Here is a 23273-nt window from a genome sequence, read left to right as displayed (position 1 = left end):
CATCCGACAATTTAGTGACCATCACCGATTAATCTGACAAATAAACTGCCATCTCCACAAGATTTTGATTTTTTAATGCAAACTAAAACCTTGACAATATCCTGTATTTGCCCCAATAAGTGCACAGGGCGCATAACATTTTTAAAAAAGGGGGCGCTTAATAGGACCAAATAGTCTATAAACTAATTTTCACAAAAGTATTGCACAGAGTAAGTAAAGCCATGAATCAATTTGGAAAAGAAATCAAATTGACAAAAACCTACTGTGCACAGATGTCATAGCTTCAGATGAATTTAAATCGGGACAAGTAAAATTATGGCGTCAAAAGAAGGAACGGTGCTTGTTGGGTCGAAACTGTAATTAAATGAGGGACATATGACTCCATACCTTAACATTCTCTCTGAGTCTTCAGTTTTTATCTCGATTGGTTATCCAAAATTGACTAAGGTTATGTTTGAGATAGCCTTCTCTCTGCTCGTTGGTTCATTCACATCGCAGTTGGTTGTTTGCTTCCCTGGTATTGGCATACATGACCTGACATAAGTTGTACTTTGACCTATAGATTTTAAGTCAATTGACAAATGATTATAATACCACCGTCATAATATAGGCCGTGTTAAATTTGACACCATATACGGTCAAAGAGAGATAACTCGTACATTTTGTCTTTTTGACAGTGATTACAGTTAAGGGAGATAACTCTCATACAATTTAGAGCAGATGGTGCTTATGGTTTTGGAACGTCTGGTCGTGTTAAAACATGTCTACGATAAAAAAAACCCATAAAACACCATATTTCATTACTTTTATTAACTTAAAAATAACCATCTTTACGCTCTTATTGATTTCGGTTTACAATCGACTTTTTTCCGTCGGCCAGTACTGGGATACCTTAACTGAATAAAAAAAGGTCGGCAATGGCCGCCCTCTACTCAAGCTTAATTGATAAAGTGTAAACGCATATTAAATATATTGAATTAATCTTGATTGCCGTTTAATCTTTTAGATAATAAACTACAATACACGGCCACTCACAAAGACATCCACGGGTGCCTGGGTTTGTAATACACCGAGATTTTGACATACTACGCAAACGAGCACCTGTTTGATCATAAAATGATTGATTGTGTATAGTTTAATATACGTATGTGGAGTCGTTAAAGCGTGTCGCCCTGTCCCTGTGTTAAATAGAACGCTACTCGGGAGTATTGACAATCGAAGAGATTTGTAAAGAAGTCGGTACGTACAGGCAATTGTTCTCAATGCCATATAGTACATAGAGGCAACGGCGAGGTAGTGTCAGGAATCAGGACTACACCAAGTGATTATGATTTATTTAAGTCAAATCACTGGAAATAGAAAATAATAATTTTACGTCGACATATACAGTAAAACAGTTGGATAATATCAAACGATTGGATTAATGGATTTACATCGTGTTTGTTCATCTTCTCTCCCAGGAAGATAGGAAGGGAGTCTCAAATAAAATCCTGACTCCTGGGACTTGTTATAAGTAACAACTTTACAAGATTGGCACGGTCCTCGACAGTCCCTCCCCGCCCGGCCCCAAGGGAGTCCCCGTGGTCTCCGGGCCGAGTGGGCAAGCTAAGCCTCCCGGGACTAAGGGAATGAGTGGAGACACCCCGGAGTTCACCGATATATTTACTATTTCCTCAGCGTGAGTACAACATATACTTGTAATATATAGATAACATATACTTGTAATATATAGACGTAGATATCGGTTCTATTGTGTGTGATTTATTAATACGACCCTAGAGTAATACCCGATACATACGAGTATAGGTACATTTGTACATGTACATGTGTACACGAACATACACGTGTGTATATGTTCTGGAACACGTGTTTAAAACATTACATGTTTCATTTTAATGAGCTTCAAATAATATAATTTAATGAACATTCAATCAAAATCTTCAATTCCTACGTGAACTTAAATGTTGTTAACAATTGAAGTCCTTCCCATGTCTTTAAACTCAAAATTGTACAACTAGAAGGCAAGATCCTTCAAGACTTTCACGACAGCATAATTGGCTTTTCACAGACAGAATATCGGTCATTTCGACGTCTGATCGGTATCAGAAAAAACATTACATCATTTGGTTTCTTGTGTAAAAAATAGATAATATGCCATCCATGGGCAGAACCAGTAGTCTACAAAATAATTACTTGAACCGTAAACTTTCGTTACTTTCAATTCATCCTTTTAGCTTTTTGTTTGTTTTTTTTAGTTTCGATCTGCAAATAACAATACTGTTTGTCCGTATAGACTATGTACAGCTCTGTTCCAACCCGTGACAGCTGACAGGTACAGCCTGTAGGTCGGAGTTTTATCTCTAGTACTCCAGTTGTCCACATCATCAAACCCTACATGTATACAATGTATGTAACAGGAACTGGATTGTCTAGTATTGATTTAATGTCATGACATACATGTATACCTGCGCGCGTTAGGAGCGTGTGGTCAATATATTTGTTATAGATACAAGACGTGTTTAGGATGTGTACAATCTGTTATGCAATATTAAACACTGCACGATATAACATTGATTCTAATTCTGAAAAATCAATAGTTATGTTTCTCCTATCGATATATGTAACAACTTTCTGTCTTTGCATGTCTTTCTTTTTTTCCGTTCATTTGTCTTTGTGCATTATATTTTGGAATTATTACGTTTGCATGTGAAACAAAAATCTGTAAGCTTGTGTCGACAAAATCCGAACTGAAATCCATACATATGCATGTTGTACATGTATCTTTCGGTATAGTGTCACTTCAATTAAGACAAAACACCATGTGTTACTCAGTCACTACATAAGCACGTACTGTACTGTAGGTATATTGTATGTGTGATTAGGTTCATGAGGCTATGCCCCCTCTTTGATCTATCAGGTAATGAGAATTTGTACACCGAGTTGTCTCCCTTGTAGTGCTTACCTGTCCGTGTTATCTGAGCGTGTAAATCGACAATGGCACGATTGATTACAATAGCAACGACCATGGCAACCAGGTGTGCATACACATTAACATGTCATTGGGACCCCCTAACGATGTAGCAATCACCATTTAGTAATAATTAAAGAATGTATTAAAGTATGTGTCATAGTTGGACAAGAAAATCTCGAATTGAATAAAACAGACAATCGAAACAATACCCATTCAAAGACTGGAGACAATACAATGTCAGCGTAGACCCTAGAGAGATCCGAGTAACAATCATTAGAGCGAATGACAACATTTGTAAACAGTGCTGATTCTGTGTAGAAACCTGAGGACTTTCAGTAATGGCTCGGTGTATATGTTGTGGATAATAGATGTGATATATAGGTAATATACTGTTTCTCATCAGACTAGGGATGGAATATCACAGCTAACATCAGGTAAGTTGTCCCACGGGCACATGAACTTTGTGACCCTGTCAGATCTAGATTTGTCGGTGATCCCGTGGGGTCGTATGATCTACATCTATGCATTGCTTTACTTTATTTTACATTTTCACGTGAATGTTATTTAAAGTTCAACATTTTCGTCTTTTTTAAATCATCATCGGAATAAATTATTACATAATAAATCAATTAATAATGTACATTACATGTATACATGTGCGTTACATTACACGCGTATATATAACAAATTTAACCGTGATAATTGTATTGTGATACACATGTTCACATATGTATAATGATTTACATGTATAAAGTACCTCACAGATGAGCTTTAATGTACTAGAGAGGACACGGGATTCAATTCCATTTTGATTCTTAAAACAGATATCGTACATCGGCTTAGTGATGAACGACTCCCATACGTACATGTAGTTAACACTGGTGTTCGAGGTAGGGGATACTTAAAGCATACTATATAACGGTGACATAGATTAACCTTTGTAAGTCGTAGGAGATTATTACATAAGATAAAACCTTATGAGTCCATTCAAATATACCTCTTTCCAAATACCTCTGAGCTTTCTAAAGACTCGTGATCGTTATAGTACGTATTAAGGGCATGGGCTGGTCTCCGAGGTGTTCATAAAACTATAAGTGGTTATATTTTCAGGTCTAGACAAAACAGCAATAGACAGGCGATATGATATGTTGTGTTAATTCCTTCACTATACTATAATGGAGGTATCCTCTAGCCTGACATACATGTACTCTAGAGCATCTGGCTAGTGTTCGATGTAGTCCCGGGTTCGAACCCGCTCTGGTTACTACATTTTCTCCTCTCCTGTTATCAATTTTCCTATATATCTGGACTAAAACACGCCTGTAAAATGACCGTCCATAAATGGTACTTTACAAGCCTTGGAGACGTAGACGTTGTTAGGCTGACTGCCAATGCTATCTCGGTGGTGCTATTGACATCGTACTAACGCACGTCCCCGTGATCCATATTCTCTCCTTCCGAATCCATGGAGAGTAAAGCTTCTTAGAGATGTATATATGTAACAAAACGGGTCAATAATTGCTGGAGTGTTAATGAAGCGTCCTGTTTATGGTATCTCAGATAGGGTTTCAGTCGACATCAGCCATTTATTTTTGAGTGAAAGGTACCATGTATATCCGTCCTGGGCCCAGTTTCATGAACATTCCTTAAATTTAAGGAATCCACTAACCTAAAATTCTCCGTAAGAAAGCATTCCAGAATTTAAGGAAGGCTTCTTAACTAAGGATCTGTTCCTTGACTAATGTAACGCTTTTCTATAGGGAGATTTAAGTTAAGAAATGTTGATGAAACTGGGCTCTGGGTTTCTAACCTGTAACCCCAAAGATATATCTCCAAAGTTAAAGGGATTTTTTTTATAATTTTACTCTGTAACAACATTTAAGTAAGGCGATTTTTGGTCCGGCTTTCCTCTGACCTTGGTACCACAAATATACATTCTGACATACCAGGTATTGCTTGTCCGGCTGTCTTAGTTTGGTATCAGGGTAAGATGATATTTGGGGTTAGTGAAAATATTACCCCATTTCATTAGATTTAACATTAATGACGCCATGATAACTATTAGGCAACACGAGAGGATAACCTTAAGCCATTCGTACATTCGTGACATCTCAGATCAAATGGGATTATACACATGTACTTATCAAAATAGATTTTAATAACCGTAATCGGGTTGGCCAGCTGTGATGACGTAAACGTGAAAATCTTTGACGTTTTTCCATATACCAGGTGCATACTATCGTAAATTAAATGTCTTTATTGCTTTATTATATTTTTATAAATATGTATAAAATATTCACTAAACGTAAGTAAGCGAAAATATAGATTTAAGAGCTCGTAGAATAATTTAAATGGGCCAGTTGATTTTGGAACATTCTTCTGCAGTTCTGGATTTACATTTAAAAATTAATATCTACACCTGAATAGATAACTCTGTCATATGTATGGTGTCTACATCGTATACAAATATAGAAAAGCCTTGATGTTGTCTTACATCATATACAAATATAGAATAGCCTTGATATTGTCTACATCGTATACAAATATAGAATAGCCTTGATGTTGTCTACATCGTATACAAATATAGAATAGCCTGATGTTGTCTACATGTATACAATAGAATAGCCTTGATGTTGTCTACATCGTATACAAATATAGAATAGCCTTGATGTTGTCTACATCGTATACAAATATAGAATAGCCTTGATGTTGTCTACATCGTATACAAATATATATAGCCTTGATGTTGTCTACATCATATACAAATATAGAATAGCCTTGATGTTGTCTACATCGTATACAAATATAGAATAGCCTTGATGTTGTCTACATCGTATACAAATATAGAATAGCCTTGATGTTGTCTACATCGTATACAAATATAGAATAGCCTTGATGTTGTCTACATCGTATACAAATATAGAATAGCCTTGATGTTGTCTACATCGTATACAAATATAGAATAGCCTTGATGTTGTCTACATCGTATACAAATACAGAATAGCCTTGATGTTGTCTACATCGTATACAAATACAGAATAGCCTTGATGTTGTCTACATCGTATACAAATATAGAATAGCCTTGATGTTGTCTATTTGTCTACATCGTATACAAATATAGAATAGCCTTGATGTTGTCTACATGTATACAAATATAGAATAGCCTTGATGTGTTACATCTATACAAATATAGAATAGCCTTGATGTTGTCTACATTGTATACAAATATAGAATAGCCTTGATGTTGTCTACATCGTATACAAATATAGAATAGCCTTGATGTTGTCTACATCGTATACAAATATAGAATAGCCTTGATGTTGTCTACATCGTATACAAATATAGAATAGCCTTGATGTTGTCTACATCGTATACAAATATAGAATAGCCTTGATGTTGTCTACATCGTATACAAATATAGAATAGCCTTGATGTTGTCTACATCGTATACAAATATAGAATAGCCTTGATGTTGTCTACATTGTATACAAATATAGAATAGCCTTGATGTTGTCTACATTGTATACAAATATAGAATAGCCTTGATGGTGTCTATATGACATGGTTGAACTCTCTTAAACTTAGAGTCTATATATGCCTTGGAGCTTTTTTTAGACATTGAACATAATTAAGTTTAAAACCTCTAACATGAGAAATCGGAATTGACCTACACTTAAGGTAATATTCAGCTCACGCCTTTATGGAATGTATATGTGATCAAATAGAATATATACAAGTGTATTTAATGGAACATCAGCATATAAAGAGCTATTGAAAATCTCTTCAAAGTTTTTAAAATGACATTAATTTCCGCCGGACTATGGTACCAGATTTCAGTTCAAGCAAACGTAAACTAGTTACAAATAAAAGAACGGAAGAACATCAGACGAGGTGCTATTTGGAATATCTATAGACTGTAGGAACAAGTTCTGTTTAGAAGAATTTTATTAGACCAAATCCACTGAAACATAACCTCTGGTTTTTTCTCTTGATAATAAATTTAAAAAAAAACTATTCAAAGGGACACACACGTCAACTTTCTTTGACGAAAGCATTTTTCTTTATTTCATTTTCAAGTTTACAGGTATATGTATTGGCCTAGCAAGGGTCTTGAAAATTTTAAATATTTACAGTAATATGACGTTGACGCTCAATAAACACCAGCTATATAACAACGTTAGCTCATTTGGCTTGAAATTCTGAGTATGTGATGGAGACATTGTGTTCGTGAAGGAACAGTGCAACCTTGTCACTCTAGTATGTGTAGGAGGTATAGTAGAGCTTTGAGTTCGGGAATTATGAGGATCTGCGTTAATGTTGTCACACCTGTAAATGTATGTAACTGTTTTGTTTGGGAGGTACCACGTACATGTGTGTGACCAGTATTGTCACACCTGTAAATGTATTAACAGTTTTGTTTGGGAGGTACCACGTACATGTATGTGACCAGTATTGTCACACCTTAGTTTTTGAGTAGGAGGAAGGTGAGGCGGTATTTGGAGGTATAAGTTGGGCAAATAAGGCGGTAATCCTAGCTAACGACAGGATGGTGTACCTGATGCAGCACTGGATCAGCATAAACTCTCACTAGTCCTCAGAGGCCGGGGTCAGGAGGTCAAACGGTCTATTGTGTCGGATTTGGCCCACCTTCTAATGGAGCAGTAAAATAGCTGTAAATGGAACCATCCCGCGGTGAACGCTCTCCTATAAAAAGTAAGGTAGTACTGCCGCATCGTCCATATACGGAAAACACATGTCAGTGTCTGTCTCTGTGAGAAGACGTCGACAAATTCATTTGTCGGTATAAACTACATGTACAATAATGTTGGAAGTATATTGGTCCCAACTGTGCTTGACTGGACACTCTTCTCATACCAAATTATTTTTCATCAGTTTTACTAGTTACGGATCATTATCTCCGGTTTCTAGAAGCTGCGAAGACAAACTTCTATCTATGTATTGTGCGCACACTCCTCCGTAGTATTTTTTTCCAGATTTGATTTTTGTTTCCATCTGTCCTCTTTGATTTTCTGCGCATGCTCTATCTCAACATAATTGACATGGAGCAGGTTGGATGTTTGGTGTGGCGAAGCAGTTGCTCTCGTAATTTTGACGAGAGGTTTGTATAAATCTGTAGCTAGAATACAGGCATAGTGAAATTTTTTTCTTTCTATTTTCTTTAACATGTATTTTGTGAAAGTAATATAATGTTCTTGAAACTGGACATAGATACGGGGTTTACGAGATACAAGTAGTCTTAATATTACTATAATCAGTTCACTGAGCTGAAAACGACGTGATATGAGTATGATCAGTTCAATCTTCCGACGATTGTGACGTTAAAATATGACGTCACCAGTTGAAATAATTCATACAAAGTCAATGTAATTATTGTATTTCAAAACCGCCGTGTTGTTTCGTCAGTGTGTGTTTTTGTGATAAAATCAAGTCGTTTTTCTCACAAATTCATAACATTACTCAGAATAACATTATTACATCCATAGGCGTCAGTCCAGCAAACAATGACGTAACTATCTCAATGTTTTCACGAAAGCAGGAAACGTTCACCGAGTATAACGATATTGGCACTTTATTTAGGTAAAATATATTTTATACCTGGTATGAGCTGCATTCACTAAAATACCCTAAAATCTCCCAAGTGGCCTTCTAACTCGTAGTATTGAATGATCAAATTATATTCTGTCGTAGGTCGTATAAAGAGTGGAGAAATGAGAGGACTGAGTGAGCACTATGAACTGTGCCAGGATTGAGAGATAGGTTTTTGGACTCGTCTCCTCCAAATGGTTAAAATATACATCAATGTAAAAAAAAAAAAAAAAAAAAAAAGAAAAAAATATGCTGATCATAAAACACAAACCTCTATTTGAAATGGAAAATGTGTCATTTTGGCGCGCAGTCATGGCGTAACTGTTGATGACGTCATATGTTATTCCCGCCATTTAAACTTATTTTGTTTTGTTCACAGGATGGGGTGCGGATCCAGTATGGACTCCTTCGACGAGCCCAAAACCGTCGTGGTTTTTGGTGCTACAGGTTTACTAGGGGGCTCAGTGGCACGTGCACTACTAAATGACCCTTTCAAATTCAGGGTGAGGTGCGTCACGCGCAGAACCAATAGTGACAAAGCGCGGGAACTGGCGGAACTTGGTAAGGTTATGAGAAGTCCTCCACGGGCATATTGTGTTATTGTGTTTTATGGAGTTTTAGATGCATATATTTAATATTGTGTTGTGTAGTGAATCACTATTATCATTGTTGTCAAAACATTGAAATATTTATATTATTATTTCCATAAATATTTGTCACGCACACGTAATATGTATACAAAATATCAAGATTCACACCGATTCACATACATCACGGTCACTATCAACCTCCAAATTATTACTTCAAAAATCAACCAAAGCTAAATGCTTTGGACTTTAATCATAAAACCATATTAGGCAACATTATGTGCTTTCCCCTATTCTAAGGTAATTTTCTTGTGTATTCGAGGAAGATGTCTCCTGCATACTAGGTTACTAGTCGACAAACACACTTTGATACTAGACAACTCATTTTTTGTAGTAATTTTATTGACTTTCAGCCTCACAGATATTTTGACAGTCATTTTGTTTTCCTAGTTCAGTTTCCGTTTTGTTTCTAATCACATTATGTAACTCCAAAACCTGATATTTAGATTAAAAACGTCATCCCAAATATTTTCCTGAAACTGACGCACTAATATGTGATTTTGTCCAGTGTAAGGAATATGACGCCTAACTGTTGTTTTATTTTCGAATAAGGAATTTCAAATGACTTCAAAAAGGATTAAAAAACAAACGTTCAATGGTTAAGATTTTCGGACAGTTTGATAGTGCACAAATCAATGTGATTGGAGTTATGTATGTTTTCATAAATGCCAGTCCCTGTGAGTTTTCTGTGATCAAATCAAATCGATTCACCATTGCGCACTTTGAAAGTAAAATAACATACTTTTATATTCATAGGAAAAGGTAAGTGATTTTTATGAATATTCATCATCTCTATGATCTTATTATATAATCATCCCACTTTCCATTGTTCAGGTACCTACGGTAAGCGTTTAAATGTCAATGCATGCAAAATAAACTTCGCTATAGGGTGACGTCAACATGATACGGCATGGACTGGGGAGGTTTATACACTGTATCCCAGGGTTAACCTGCATGTCTACCAAACTCCATTTTAACATTCTCCCCATTCTCGTGTTCGATAGTGGCAAAGCCAATCTAATCAAAATACGATCCTTCATTACACTATGTATACATGTACCGTCAAACCTGTCTATAAAGATCACACAGGGGACAAGGAAGGAAGTAGTCTTTATACACAGGTCAAGTTGTGTTATAAATGACCATTATGGACTTTAGAAAGTCTTATTAGCAGGTGGTCTTTATAGAGGTGGTCGCTAAGTCAGGTTTCACTGTACACTACGTTTGTTCTTTAACGTAGTATATACAATGTACGTAGTGTAATGACCTTCTTATTTTAATTAGATCTTCTAGGGACTGATAAAGAATTTAAGACTAAATTTAATTTACAAACTGCTTTTTGATAGTGACTCAGTTTGGCGTATGACAGGGGTATTTTAAGAAACTTTTATTAATTTCAAATAAACCCATGCGCATATTATTTCTCAAACTACACTACAGAACTCTTATTTTAATACAAAAGTATTACTCTAATAATAAATCATTTGCAATCTAATTTCCATGTGGATGTACATGGTTTCTCTCTGTATCCACATTGACACACAATATTACAGTCAATATCCTACTCCTTTCCTCGAGCCTAGTAACTCAAAATACACCCTCTCTCTACCGAGCTTAACAGGCACAGCCAACCAACCCACCAACCTTGTCTTAATTTGCAGTCTATTACTAGCGTATAGTTGCTTTAATTCGCGAGGACCTTCAATTGGAAGACAATTGGCAATACGTGAACCAATATTTCCCAGGGTTCATTGCGATCCGCGCATTCAGAGACCGTAATGAACTCTGTGATAGATTGTGCTCGAACATTTTCAGATTTCTCCCAACCGATTGGTATCGAAGACAAAAAGAGAAAATGGCGTTTGCACCGTTATTTGTTTTTACGATTTTCAATTGAAATGTTTTATCGTGCTTGTTGTTGAAATTTCTCGGGGCAAATAATTTTCACGAATTCCAATCGCCAGTGAAATACTAGAAATGTAATCGCACGCGAAAATATGTTGGTTTTCAGTAACCTTGGACAAGGGTAACATGCATACCGTACTGGTGTACTAGTATTCCGTGTTTGCATATTACAGAGTTAGCTCCCTTGGGGATAGGTTTCCATTGTAACGTTATTATTCATGTCGTTTTCTCCGAAAAGAATGACGTCACAATAAAACCGCACGGGCAGATAACTCTGTAATAATCAAATACAGAATATACTAATCGTCAATGTATCTTTAACCTTTAATCTTCCCTTTCAAGCGTATTAGTAATTTCCTGGTACCATCGATAACAATGATAACCCACTATTTTGACAATAATATAACAATATCCCGGGACTGGAAAATACCTACCTTAACAATAAATTGATCTCCCTACCACCTTCTGTCTAGTACTCGCTTCATACTGCTTTGAAACTTGGGCGCAGCTTGAAGAACATTCTTAACTTGAAATTACCCCTAGGAAAGCTTTAGATGAGTCAATGGGAAAATCTTAAGGAACTTTCCTTAAGTCATGCAATACTTTCCTGTGGGGTAATTTTAATTCTAATTTCTATTTAATTAAGTAATGAAATAAACATTTTAGAGATGTCAATGACTAGACAGCGACGTCTCTATTTCATAATTCTGATACTACTGATATAACTACTTAGTGATTAATTGTGGTGGCGGTACTAACGGTGGTATCTCTGAAACGAATCGTTGGTATCTCTATATAATGATCAGATGAGCTAACTGAAATTAAGGTTTTATTGTTTTAAGTCACATCACCGCATGAATTGTGGATATGAGAAAGGTTTGAATCAGTGAAATCACCTGCATGGAATATAAGTGAACCGTAATACATGAAAGCCTTAGACCAAATATCTTGTTAATGCAACTCTGGTAATTTCAAATTTCTAGTTTAGAAATCATTTTACAGATAACTTTCTTCTTTCTGAACATGGTTTTTGGTAAATTAAAATGATATCGTCATAAAAAATTTCATTTTAATTCAACATCTTCATTGGTTCAGAATGTTTTCATCAACCTTGTAAGAACTTATTTGATTGTAAGATACAAAAGTAATGCTTTTCAGAGGGAATTGACAACGATTTGTGTTCATATGAAACATTAGAAGATTTTATGTGGGAAAGCTGAATGAAACGGAGAAATAAGTGCATGTTAACGCTTTTAATGCAAATATCAAGTATAAAAATATTTTCCCTTTGCTTTTGGTAACTTCATGTAAACGCGTAAGGGTTTTTTATTTAGCCTCCTCTGTGAAGGTTTGAAAAGGGTTTTTTATTCCCTGTATTTTTGTGAAATTTTAAGTGACTATTTTCTATGACATAAACAAGTACTTTTCCGACCATGTAATGTTAAATGAACATCTTATATTATTCATTATCATGTTTAGTTGCTGAAATGGCATATTCATATGATTAATGTTTAATTATTATTCTATTTATACCGCATGCTCAGTCACTGAGAAATGTTAAAAAGGGATTTTGTTTTATATAAATGTTCGAGGATTTTCTACAGATGTATATGACATGCTTAGTTGCTTAGAAATATAGTTATTTTGTTATTTTGTATTGTGATGAGATATAAAATGTTTGAAGGTTTTTTTATATATAATATTATATATATGTTCCGTTGCTTAGAAATGTAGTTATGTTGTATTTCTATTTTCTATGACATTTATATAAGATGCTTTTCCAAAAGGTTTTTCTATATTTACATTCATATGACGTGTTAAGGTGCTGTGATTGTGAACGCCAACCTAGACGATACCAAGTCTCTAGAGAAAGCCCTAGCTAACGCGGACGCCATGTTTCTTACCACCCACTTCTGGGAGGAAAAGAACAAACAGAAGGAAATCGTACAGGTATAAGTATAGTATCGTGTAAAGTCCATCCTCAAAATCAAACAACACAAAAATAATGTGATGTATTGCATTATGTTTGACGTGCAGTCCATATTCTTCAGATAAAATATAAAAGCTTTGAAACAAACATTAGATATGTTTACAGAGACAGTTAGATCTGCTGCCAGGAAACAGTGCTTCATTATGTCCTCACCTAGGAGTGCAGTCGTTATTGCTTGGTTACACGCCAAGACAGCAATACCAAAATATAAACAAAGAAGATATAAGCTTAAGAAATTCCTTAATTTAATATACTCATTAGAAAAGCATTGAGGTTAAGAAAAAAACTAAGGAACGTCAGCAATGCTTTCCCATGGAGAATTTTAAGTTAAAGAATTCCTTACAGTTATTAAATATTCGTGAAACTGGGACATTTAGTATGGGGAAGTACACGCTCCTTACATGAATACAATAACAATGACTTTACGTAAAAATCATACAAGGGAAATATTGCGTAAGTTAAGGAAAGTTCCGTACGTTTTGCCTTAACTTTAATGTTTTAAGGACCTTTGACCAATTGTGTCCTGTTGCAAGGCTTGAACGTGATGGTTATGACCTATGACCTTTGTCCAATGGATTATTATGAACTATGGCCTTTGTCCACTTGTGTCCTGTTGCAAAGTTTGAACGTAATGGTTATGACCTATGACCTTTGACCAATTGTGTCCTGTTGCAAAGCTTGAATTTGATTAAGACCCATGACCTCTGACCAATTGTGTTCTGTTGCAAGGCATGAATTCGATTATTATGGCCTATGACCTAACTGCTTTGTTATAGGGCGTGAATAGGATTATAGTGACCCATGAAGTTGAACCGACTGTGTTATCTTACTGGGAGCGAATGTGATTATCATGACCCATGAAGAGGGCGTGTATTGGATGATTAAGACCTATGATCTTTGTCCCGTTACGGGACTTGAATATTATTATTATGACCTATGACCCACCTGTGTTTTGTAACCGGGCGTGAATTTGATTACTATGACCTATGACCCGTGTTTTGTTACAGGGCGTGAATTTGATTACTATGACCTATGACCCGTGTTTTGTTACAGGGCGTGAATTTGATTACTATGACCTATGACCCGTGTTTTGTTACAGGGCCTTAACGCTATTGACGCGGCGGTGAGTTGTGGGGTATCACATATCATCTTTAATGGCTCAGAAAATGTGAAGAAGATTATAGGAAGGGATTGTAATCACCTCGACTCCAAGTTTTCTATAGAGGAGTACATCCGGGAAGTCGGTAGGTATAGAATTCTGTATGAGGAAAATGAGGAAAACACACTTAATGTATTTTAGATAAACAGTATATTTCTTCGTCATGCAACCACCAGCGAATCATTTTTTTTGTAGATTGTTTTTTAGATGAAAAATAGTATATACTGTCCTACACTGTATCACTAGATGTTTTACACTTGGAAGTTTTGAATACTGAAACACATGTCAAACATTAAGTTACCCAGTTACCTCCCTTCTTTGTCTTTCTTTAGAAAATTTTACCTTGTCACAAAAATTATTTTTTAGTTTACATATTTTTAAAATCAAAGTGGCAATCCTTTCAGAAAAACCTAGGAATAAGAACGTGTTGTATCTTCTAGGCATCAACACGTGAAACACATCGTTCAAATATATAATATTATGTTATGGGATTGATTAAAATTTGTGAGATATTTTTGTTAGTTTTTATTGACGTTTTTTACTTGTTTTCACGATGAGCAGACACAGAGGAAGGAGAAGGTAATTAATCAGTTTGTATACGTCAAAGTGAACGATGACGGATACAAAATCTGGGTGATCTCCCTTTGTACCGCCCTACTCAACCACTATCAGTAAAAATACTTAAAACTTTTTAAACCAATTTTTTGTTGGACACCATTGTAATCTCGTGAACACGTGACACTGAGACCCACATCTTAAATAGAAATATTAATTGTTGTTTCAAATGTATATTTTGAGCAGTTTTGTTGGTAAAAAAAAGAAAGAAATATTTTAATTTTATTTCAAAAGTGATCCATTAACGAGAAGATGAATACATGCATACGACAGTACATTTACAAAACCTCATTTGAAAACATTCTGTATTATGATTTGCTGAATATGACCCACGACAAACTTCTTGTCCTGCTGTATTTGGTTGAGCATGCGCAGTCTGGGAATCCGATGCTTGTCACCTCGTGTGTATTCGTGGGTGCCATAATCTGATTCATTGTCGTAATCCTGGTATTTTGTGTCGATCATATTGTACTTACAATGTAGACAACCATTTGTTTTTGTTTTGTAAACCACTTCCTTTGTTAGATTTGACTGTTTGATATAGAGTGTCCCATATATATCAGCTTTATTTGAATTACATTCATAAGAAGTTACCTAAAACTTTATTGAGCGCTATTTTAATAACATGAATTTATCACAATGTAATTATTTCAGGCATTTTAGATATTTTTTTTCTTCAAATTTACTACTACATTTCAGTTTTTCGTTTATCTTAGAAAAAAGAAAGCTTATGCTATATATATATTTAAGTTTAATTGAGTATATATCTTTAATGGATGTTTTCTGAAATATAGTGCATAGAATGCTTATACCGTAGATTTGTCGAATAAATTGGTAAATGAATTGCAGTTCAGAAAGTTTGTAATATAAACATTCTAGGTTCGAGTGCAGTCTAGCCTGCACTAATGCACGCTGTCTAATGTTTGTTTTGTAGGCGGGTCTCCAGCAGAAAACGAAGGTTATCATTTATGTAGAGTGATTTATGTGTCACGCAACACACCAATACATACTGAACATTTTGCATAACCATGGAAACCAATCAACTACCCTTACTAATTATATTATCATTTAAAATTAATTGATAATCCGAGTACAATTCGTATTTAAGCGCCAAATCTTTAAGGCTTCCTATGTTTTTTTATTCAAAAATAAAAAAAAGTTTTGAAATTTGTAATATGATAGGTAATGTGATAGTTGCCATGGTTACAAAAAAGACAACACAACTGTTCTATAAAGCGAAGGTATTGGTGTGTTTGTGATATCACCAAGTGCTTGTATTGTATTCACTTAAATATATATTGGCAGTGTTTCGTAATATCTTACCTCACAACGTAGGAGATGTCACTGTTGTCATGGTAACTAAGTAGTGATGCACTTCATAGCAACACGTCATAGTAACACTGTACATTTACAAGTCTTAGCAATATTGAATTTGTATGACTTTGTCACCACTATTGGACAATATGAGAAATGTTTTGATTGAGAGTTACGAAAGCATATGTAACCATCACAAATGTAAACCGTGTTTCTTTTTATTTAGTTCACTGCTTATCTTCTCATATCAAGTTCCTTCGTCCATTAATTAGGGTGTCTGTAGTTTCACCTTGCTTTGTATTGTTGAGTCTTTTTGATTCTTCAAATATTGATTTTAATGAAACAAAAATATTCTGTTCCACAAACCTTATTTTCTTAATGTTGCTGCAGATATCAGTATCTTTACAAACGTAATGAACATGATTACATTCGAATTTAGATGGATAATTCAAACATGATATTTCACGCCAAATTTAGCGAAAACCGCAAACCGCACAGTGTCATAACTTTGTTACTAAGGGGCGTTGCTGGTAACAGATTTACGAAATATCTCGAACCATGCTTTTCTGTAAATGTCAACAGTACCAATACTTTGTATAGAATTTTAAAACTATTTTGGATGTGGAGCTAAAATGATGTGTTTGAGTCCTTTCATGTATCATCATGATATGATTGACATGAATACAGCATCTGTATACCACGTGTATGTAGAGATTTTAGTGTGAAGTTATTATAGAGCCGAATACATTCATTTAACTTCTTTGTTATCTTTATCATGTGATGTGACAATTGTGGCAAGGTAAATTTCTGTAAGGTTTATGTACATTTCGTACGAGGGGAATCAGTATCACATAAATACTTGATTTTATTGAAAATCTCAGAGTGTTTCCGTCATACATGTATTTCACTTATGATGACAGTCATTGTCGTCAATTGGTTATCCTGTCGAGGCAGTAGATTGTACTCATACCCTTGTGAATCTCCTGGTTCTGTCTATTGTTGTACTGTTTTTGGAGAACATACATCTTCTGTTTACATCACGGACTTTAAGATTTGATCAAATTGGTTTGTCTTTATTCTTTGTATTAGTGTCTTCGCATTTTAGCTCTCTTTCTTTTATTTGTACGTCCTACAACTGTTTTTCACATCGATTTAAAAAGTCATGCCCTCATACGGACTATCATTGAACACTTGGTTAACTAGAATGTGTTAGATATGTCCAATACTAAAGTTTTTATCAGGAAGACTGACATATACGTGTGTTATGGGTGTTCCAATTGTAACCATGCATGTCTGCTTTTGTGGGCGGGTATTTATTGTAATACCATTAATTATGACCGTAATTAACATTGTTTCTTCTTTAAAATGTGGCGATATCCTGGCAGCCATACACTATCATAAGCAACACCTTCATTAAAGGGAAGATAACTCTAGTTAGACGGAATAGTACAATCGATCCAATCATACTTATACGATCCATTGTAACCACATGCCTGAAATATACTTTTTGTTACATATTTTGTGTGTCTTATATTTCAAATACATACATGTAGTTATATTCCTATATCTTAATTATATAATTATATCATGTACTGTTATTTCCTGCGTTATTATTACCAAGGTATAACAATATGTATTGTTTTAAACGGGTTTTGATTTAATAACAATCGTGGTTAACCTGGAAAGTCTTTTTTTACTTTTTGTATTGTGAATGTGTTGTAGTTAGCACACAATTTCCTGGTATGTGTCTTCATTATTTTTAACTTTGACTGATTTATTTTATCGTCACAAAGTACGTGTTTGCTAACTTAATTGATAATATTTTTTACAAAAAAAAATAAATAAATAATAATAAAAAATAATAATGATAATAATAATTGTGAAGTCTAATGTTTTTTTTATTAAAAAAATATTTCGTTTCGTTACATTAAAAAATATTTATGACAGTTAACTGAAAATTGTTATTTTAAAAGTATCAATGGTAAATACATTTAAAGCATCACGCTGGGTCAAAGGTAATATCTTAAGTAAAAACTAAAGATCTCTTCACAACAATATGATTTATTTTTTATCAAATGAACGTGATGATAATATGAAATTAAACTTAAATTCGTTTTTTAAATGTTTTCAGCATTCCTGAAGCGTAACGTAGATGTTTGAGAATATGATAAATATTTCAAGTGAAAACGTTAGTTCTTTCACGTCGTCGCACTGACATTATTTATATACTTATTTCAGAAAAAATTGTCGGTGAGTAGGTGGTTGGGAAACTGGTCTAACAGTTTTTGATGCATGCGGCGTTCTGTTTATTGATTTTTTTTAGATTTGTTATGGTTCAAAGATGTTAGATTAATGAAATTATCCAATATTAGTCTATAAAGTATGGATTATTTCCAAATAACAAGCCTTCCCTCCCTTTGTACCTTTTTTCGGAAATAAATCTGTACCATTGTTTTACTCCCTCAACCCCCAGCATCTACTGCATCTGCCCCATATTAACCCCCCCCCCTCTTACAGTATTTTTATGAAACGTTGTTAATTCTAAATGTGCGTTGAATCGCAACAAAAATCGCTACTTTTAACAAAAATCGAATGACAATCCCTCACATAGCAAAGTCCTCTTTCCCTCACAATGAAGTCGTCATTTAATATGCTTTTACAAAATATGAGAGATCGAGGGTCAAGGTTATTTGGTTTTCACTTCAGTCCTACCAAGGACACTGAATACATAGAGAATGAAGTTGTTGTGTTTCGTATCATCTTTGGTTAACCCATATCTACGGTGGCTGATTTATGCCATTTCGTCTTTTCGTCTTTTTGCACCGAAAAGTCGAAAATTAAATATCTTAATTCTCGTCATTTCGTCTTTTCGTCTTTTCGCCGCGAAAAGACGAAAAGACGAAAAGTCAAACACGAAAAGACGAAAGTGATGCACGTTAATTAGCGCCTTTAATTTTCGTCTATTCGCCTTTAAAAATCTCGTCTTTTCGTCTTTTCGCCCGAAAAGACGATAATTAACAAACCTTAAATTTCGTCTTTTCGTCTTTTCGCTCCGAAAGACGAAAAGACGAATATTAAGGTTTGTTAATTTTCGTCTTCTCGCCCCGAAAAGACAAAAAGACGAAATGGCACAAATCAGCCACCGTACATATCCTCATTTACAGTAAAGCATTTCATTGCATTCCTCAATAGTGTTGATGAATCTATTATGTAGTCCATATGTTGTTAGGAGCTATGGTCATTTAGCCAATATTTTGTTGACTGGAACATGTAAAAAAAGAATTAAATGCAATACATTGTTTATTATATCCAAAGAAAGCCACCAACAAAAAAGTTACACCATAGTTATATTCCGTCTTTGTGTATTAGAGTTAGCTTCCATGCAGGTAGGTATCGATTGTTACGTCATTATTTTGTGAGCGCATTTCACGTCGTTTTCTCCGAAAACTATGACGTTACGCTCGAAAACACATGACGTCACAATCAATATCTACCCACAAGGGTAGATAACTCTGTAATATGCAAATACAGAATATATATATCCCAAACAACATTGATATGCTGCGTCATGTGTTTCCATATGTTATCGTGTGTGTTTTGAAGACTATACTTGAGCATGCAGAGTGTTGGTTCTACAGGTCACGTGATTAATATGTGATGTACATGCATTAATAAAATGTCACGGTTGGTTGATTTGTTTACATCACAGGTTCGGAGTTTGACTAACATTGTTTTATCATGTTATTGGGTATGTGTTTGGTTCAAGTATGGTTTTACACTTAGTCATATGTGCCATCTTTGATCATCACAAAATGAAAGACAACTTGTATGAATTGGGTATTTACAACCCGACGTCACCCATACATATTTTCAAGAGTCTATGTTCAACTTCTTGTGATAGACATAATGTATTTAAATACTTTTCAAAACTACATGGTATTCACTATTTTGATTTCTTAGATAGTGTACAGGTTTAAAAGTAAAAAAGGCAATGACGTCATGTTTCAGTTGATGATATCAATACGGTTACCAGTGGTCTCTATGGCAACCTGTGGTTACCATGGTTTACATTAATCATATATCAGAGTGATTACAGCCAATAAGATATAAGAGAAATCTCCTCTGCTCTAAACATGATTTTCTGTATATTTTCAGGTCTTAATTACACCATTCTCCGCCTACCGTTTTGGTACGAGAATTTCTACACTGTCTTCAAACCATACAAACTCAAGTACGGAGTGTACGCGTTAGGTATGTACTTCATATGTTTTTGTGAGTCGTAAACTGAACCAACCTCATATTATGAGTCTTCACGTGAACCAACCACAATTTGTGAGTAATCACCTGAACCAACCTCATATTATGAGTCGTCACGTGAACCAACCTCAATTTGTGAGTAGTCACCTGAACCAACCTCATATTATGAGTCGTCACGTGAACCAACCTCAATTTGTGAGTCGTCACCTGAACCAACCAAATTTCGCTTCGAGATTTTCATATTGATATTATCTTTGAAGTCAAGTTGATGCTATGACGCTTATTTTTTATTGGTTGTTATTTTTGTGACTTCTTTTATGATTGGTTGGCAATTTTGACTTCTGTTTTTGATTGGTTGCAGCACTGCCAATGGAAGATGGCATACTTGACTGTATGGCTGTTGAAGATGTCGGAGAGTGTGTTTACGACATTTTATGTAAACCAAAGCTTTACTATGGCAAAACGTTGGGACTAAGTGCAGATCGCCTGAGTATGAGTAATATCGTAGATATCTTCAACAAACACTTCGATACCATGAAATTTAAGGACCCCAAGGTACGCTTTTATATCTATTTTTGTATTTTTTTTTACTTTCTAAATTTAATATTGAGTGGTCAGAACGTTTTGACTTTTCGTATCTGTTAGTACTAAAAATTACATTTAGTAATCTTTCTCGAAAGTTTTAGTTATGATACCTCCTTCAACTCCTAAACTAATTTCGGTGGATTTTACAGAGTAATATTGGAAACCGTGTGTAGATTTGCAAAAAAAAAGATATGTTTAGTAACAAGATCACTATATACAGGTTTTGTAAATTAGGTATAAAAATGCCTGTTATGTCGTATATCACATGGTTTTATAACGGTTACCAAAGAAACAGAACAGAGGCTTCTGATTGGTCGAAATTTATATATTCTTCGATTGGGCTGAAAATTGCTTAATGCTTATAGAGGTTTTAAAATATAACACATAAATAGAAATAGTTTTCAAAATATCAGTAATTTAATGTATTTTTTGCAATGTTTGCAAATGAAACGACAAAATAAACTTTTTTATTATTATTTTCAAAACTAACACGTAATTTGGTTGCTATTGTCCTAAGCAAGGGGTACCTTGTGTATTAATTAGCTATCGACTTACGTGTATAGTTGTCATGAATTCGGAATATTACAGGGTGTTTACATTATTGTTTCCGTTCAACACGCATTAACAGTCTAATATATGATATATGACTTTTAGAATTTTAATTTCCTAAAAATACCGCTTTCCAAAGTATTTAGTGCTTGTTACACGTTATTTCAGCTGAACTCATTTCACATGGTTTATTTCAGATCAAGATTCGAGATTATGAGAATTTTAAATTTGCCGGATCTAAGGACCTGGCGGCCATGTTTGAGTTTTATCGTGACGGTACGTCAATGGTACGTGATATAAAAGCTACAAAGAAACTGAACTCTCGCGCGAAAACTCTCGATAAGTGGATGGACGAAAATAAAGACTATATCGAGGGAGCGATTCGGGAGGACGAGGAAGATGGGCAAACCTGAATGGAAGTTTCATTGAGTGTAAAAGGGGGCAGCAGGGACATTCAAATGTGGTGAATTCCGCTATTTCGTGAAGGAGAGTTGTCCTCTCTTGTTAGCAAGTAATTTTTGTACCATTTTAGGTTGTTGCACGATAAAGCAAGTCATTTCTATCACAAATTTGAGACGTTATTGTTGCATGCTAATGTTATCATACATGTATTTGTTACTTTCTAACAAGAACTGACATCTCGGTATCTTCCAATAGAATCAATAGTCATAAATACTGTGATAAAAAGTAGTTGTTCATTATAGAATGGATGTTAATTCCTTATTGCTTCCAAAGATATTGGACGTAATACACCAAATGTGACGTCGTCAGGTTTTGATGGTATCTTAACGAACTGTATGTGGAAGAAGATACAACCGAACTTCGTTATTCTGAACTCCTGAAAACTCGAGGGCCCCATTTAATTGAAGTGTTGTGTCGGTTCAGAACAAACGAGAAACTAAACGACTCGCTTTAAAACTCGGAGAATTTGCTTTGCCACCTTAGTACAACTGGCTGTGACAAACATATTCTGTATTGAATCAATGGTGAACGGACTTAGGTAGCAAGTATTGGTAACTGTGTTAGGAATTTGTGATTTTGACTCGGAGACTGCACATTGAATGTGATAAAGTATGATTTTATTTAATGATGAAACCCCTATTTCGATTGATTGATGATATATCCGTCCATCACACAATGACATTGATGACGAATTGCATGTTGTTAACTTATTTATGATTGATGTATATAACATATTTTGAACTTTCTGATGCTAACTCACATAGTTTACATTTCAACTTCACGTAATTCAGTATTCGGTACATGTACCTATGCATTTGAATGTAAGCCATTTTGATATTGTTGTCAATGAATCTCCATTTTACGACCATTATAAATGAGATATCATCTAGAAAGATGTTTGATGGTTTTATTTTTGTATTTAATACTAGTCAGTATTGAAATCTAAACAGGTTGATAATGGGTTCTTGTTTCACGCGGAACTCTAGTTCACGTTATGATATGTATGTTGGCATAGCGATATTCCCATCGATACCAAATATGGACATGTGATGTCATTTTTGCAAGATGCTATGTAGAAAATTCCAGAGTCAGTAAAATGTTTGTTTACAGTTCAAAACATTAGCATGTAGGAAGACAAACGTCTGTCTGACTTTGACTAAACATGACAATAGTTGGATACAGTGATGTAAATAAAATGTGATGTACATATTA

The 23273-nt window shown here is 34.7% G+C and overlaps 1 protein-coding gene across 9 annotated transcripts; it reads left to right on the top strand.

Annotated features, from left to right (window-relative positions):
- Window positions 1-1210: 1210 nt before the first annotated feature.
- LOC138309828 (nmrA-like family domain-containing protein 1) lies at window positions 1211-23273 on the top strand. 9 transcript variants are annotated; one of them, XM_069251056.1, is made up of 10 exons: window positions 1211-1678; window positions 8958-9139; window positions 12953-13080; window positions 14220-14364; window positions 14841-14858; window positions 15829-15852; window positions 18447-18458; window positions 20364-20459; window positions 20827-21020; window positions 21797-23273. In XM_069251056.1, exons 1-10 carry the CDS (start codon window positions 1629-1631, stop codon window positions 22010-22012), a joined length of 1065 nt encoding a protein of 354 aa, XP_069107157.1. In that variant the 5' UTR covers window positions 1211-1628; the 3' UTR covers window positions 22013-23273. The 9 variants fall into 9 exon arrangements, with proteins under 9 accessions (XP_069107157.1, XP_069107159.1, XP_069107160.1 ...); XM_069251064.1 differs by lacking the exon at window positions 1211-1678 and adding an exon at window positions 3072-3405; XM_069251058.1 differs by lacking the exon at window positions 14841-14858.

Source organism: Argopecten irradians, chromosome 15, assembly GCF_041381155.1.
Source record: "Argopecten irradians isolate NY chromosome 15, Ai_NY, whole genome shotgun sequence".
Lineage (NCBI taxonomy): Eukaryota > Metazoa > Mollusca > Bivalvia > Pectinida > Pectinidae > Argopecten > Argopecten irradians.
Note: the sequence above shows the minus strand (reverse complement) of the source record. Positions and strands in the feature narration are given on the sequence as shown.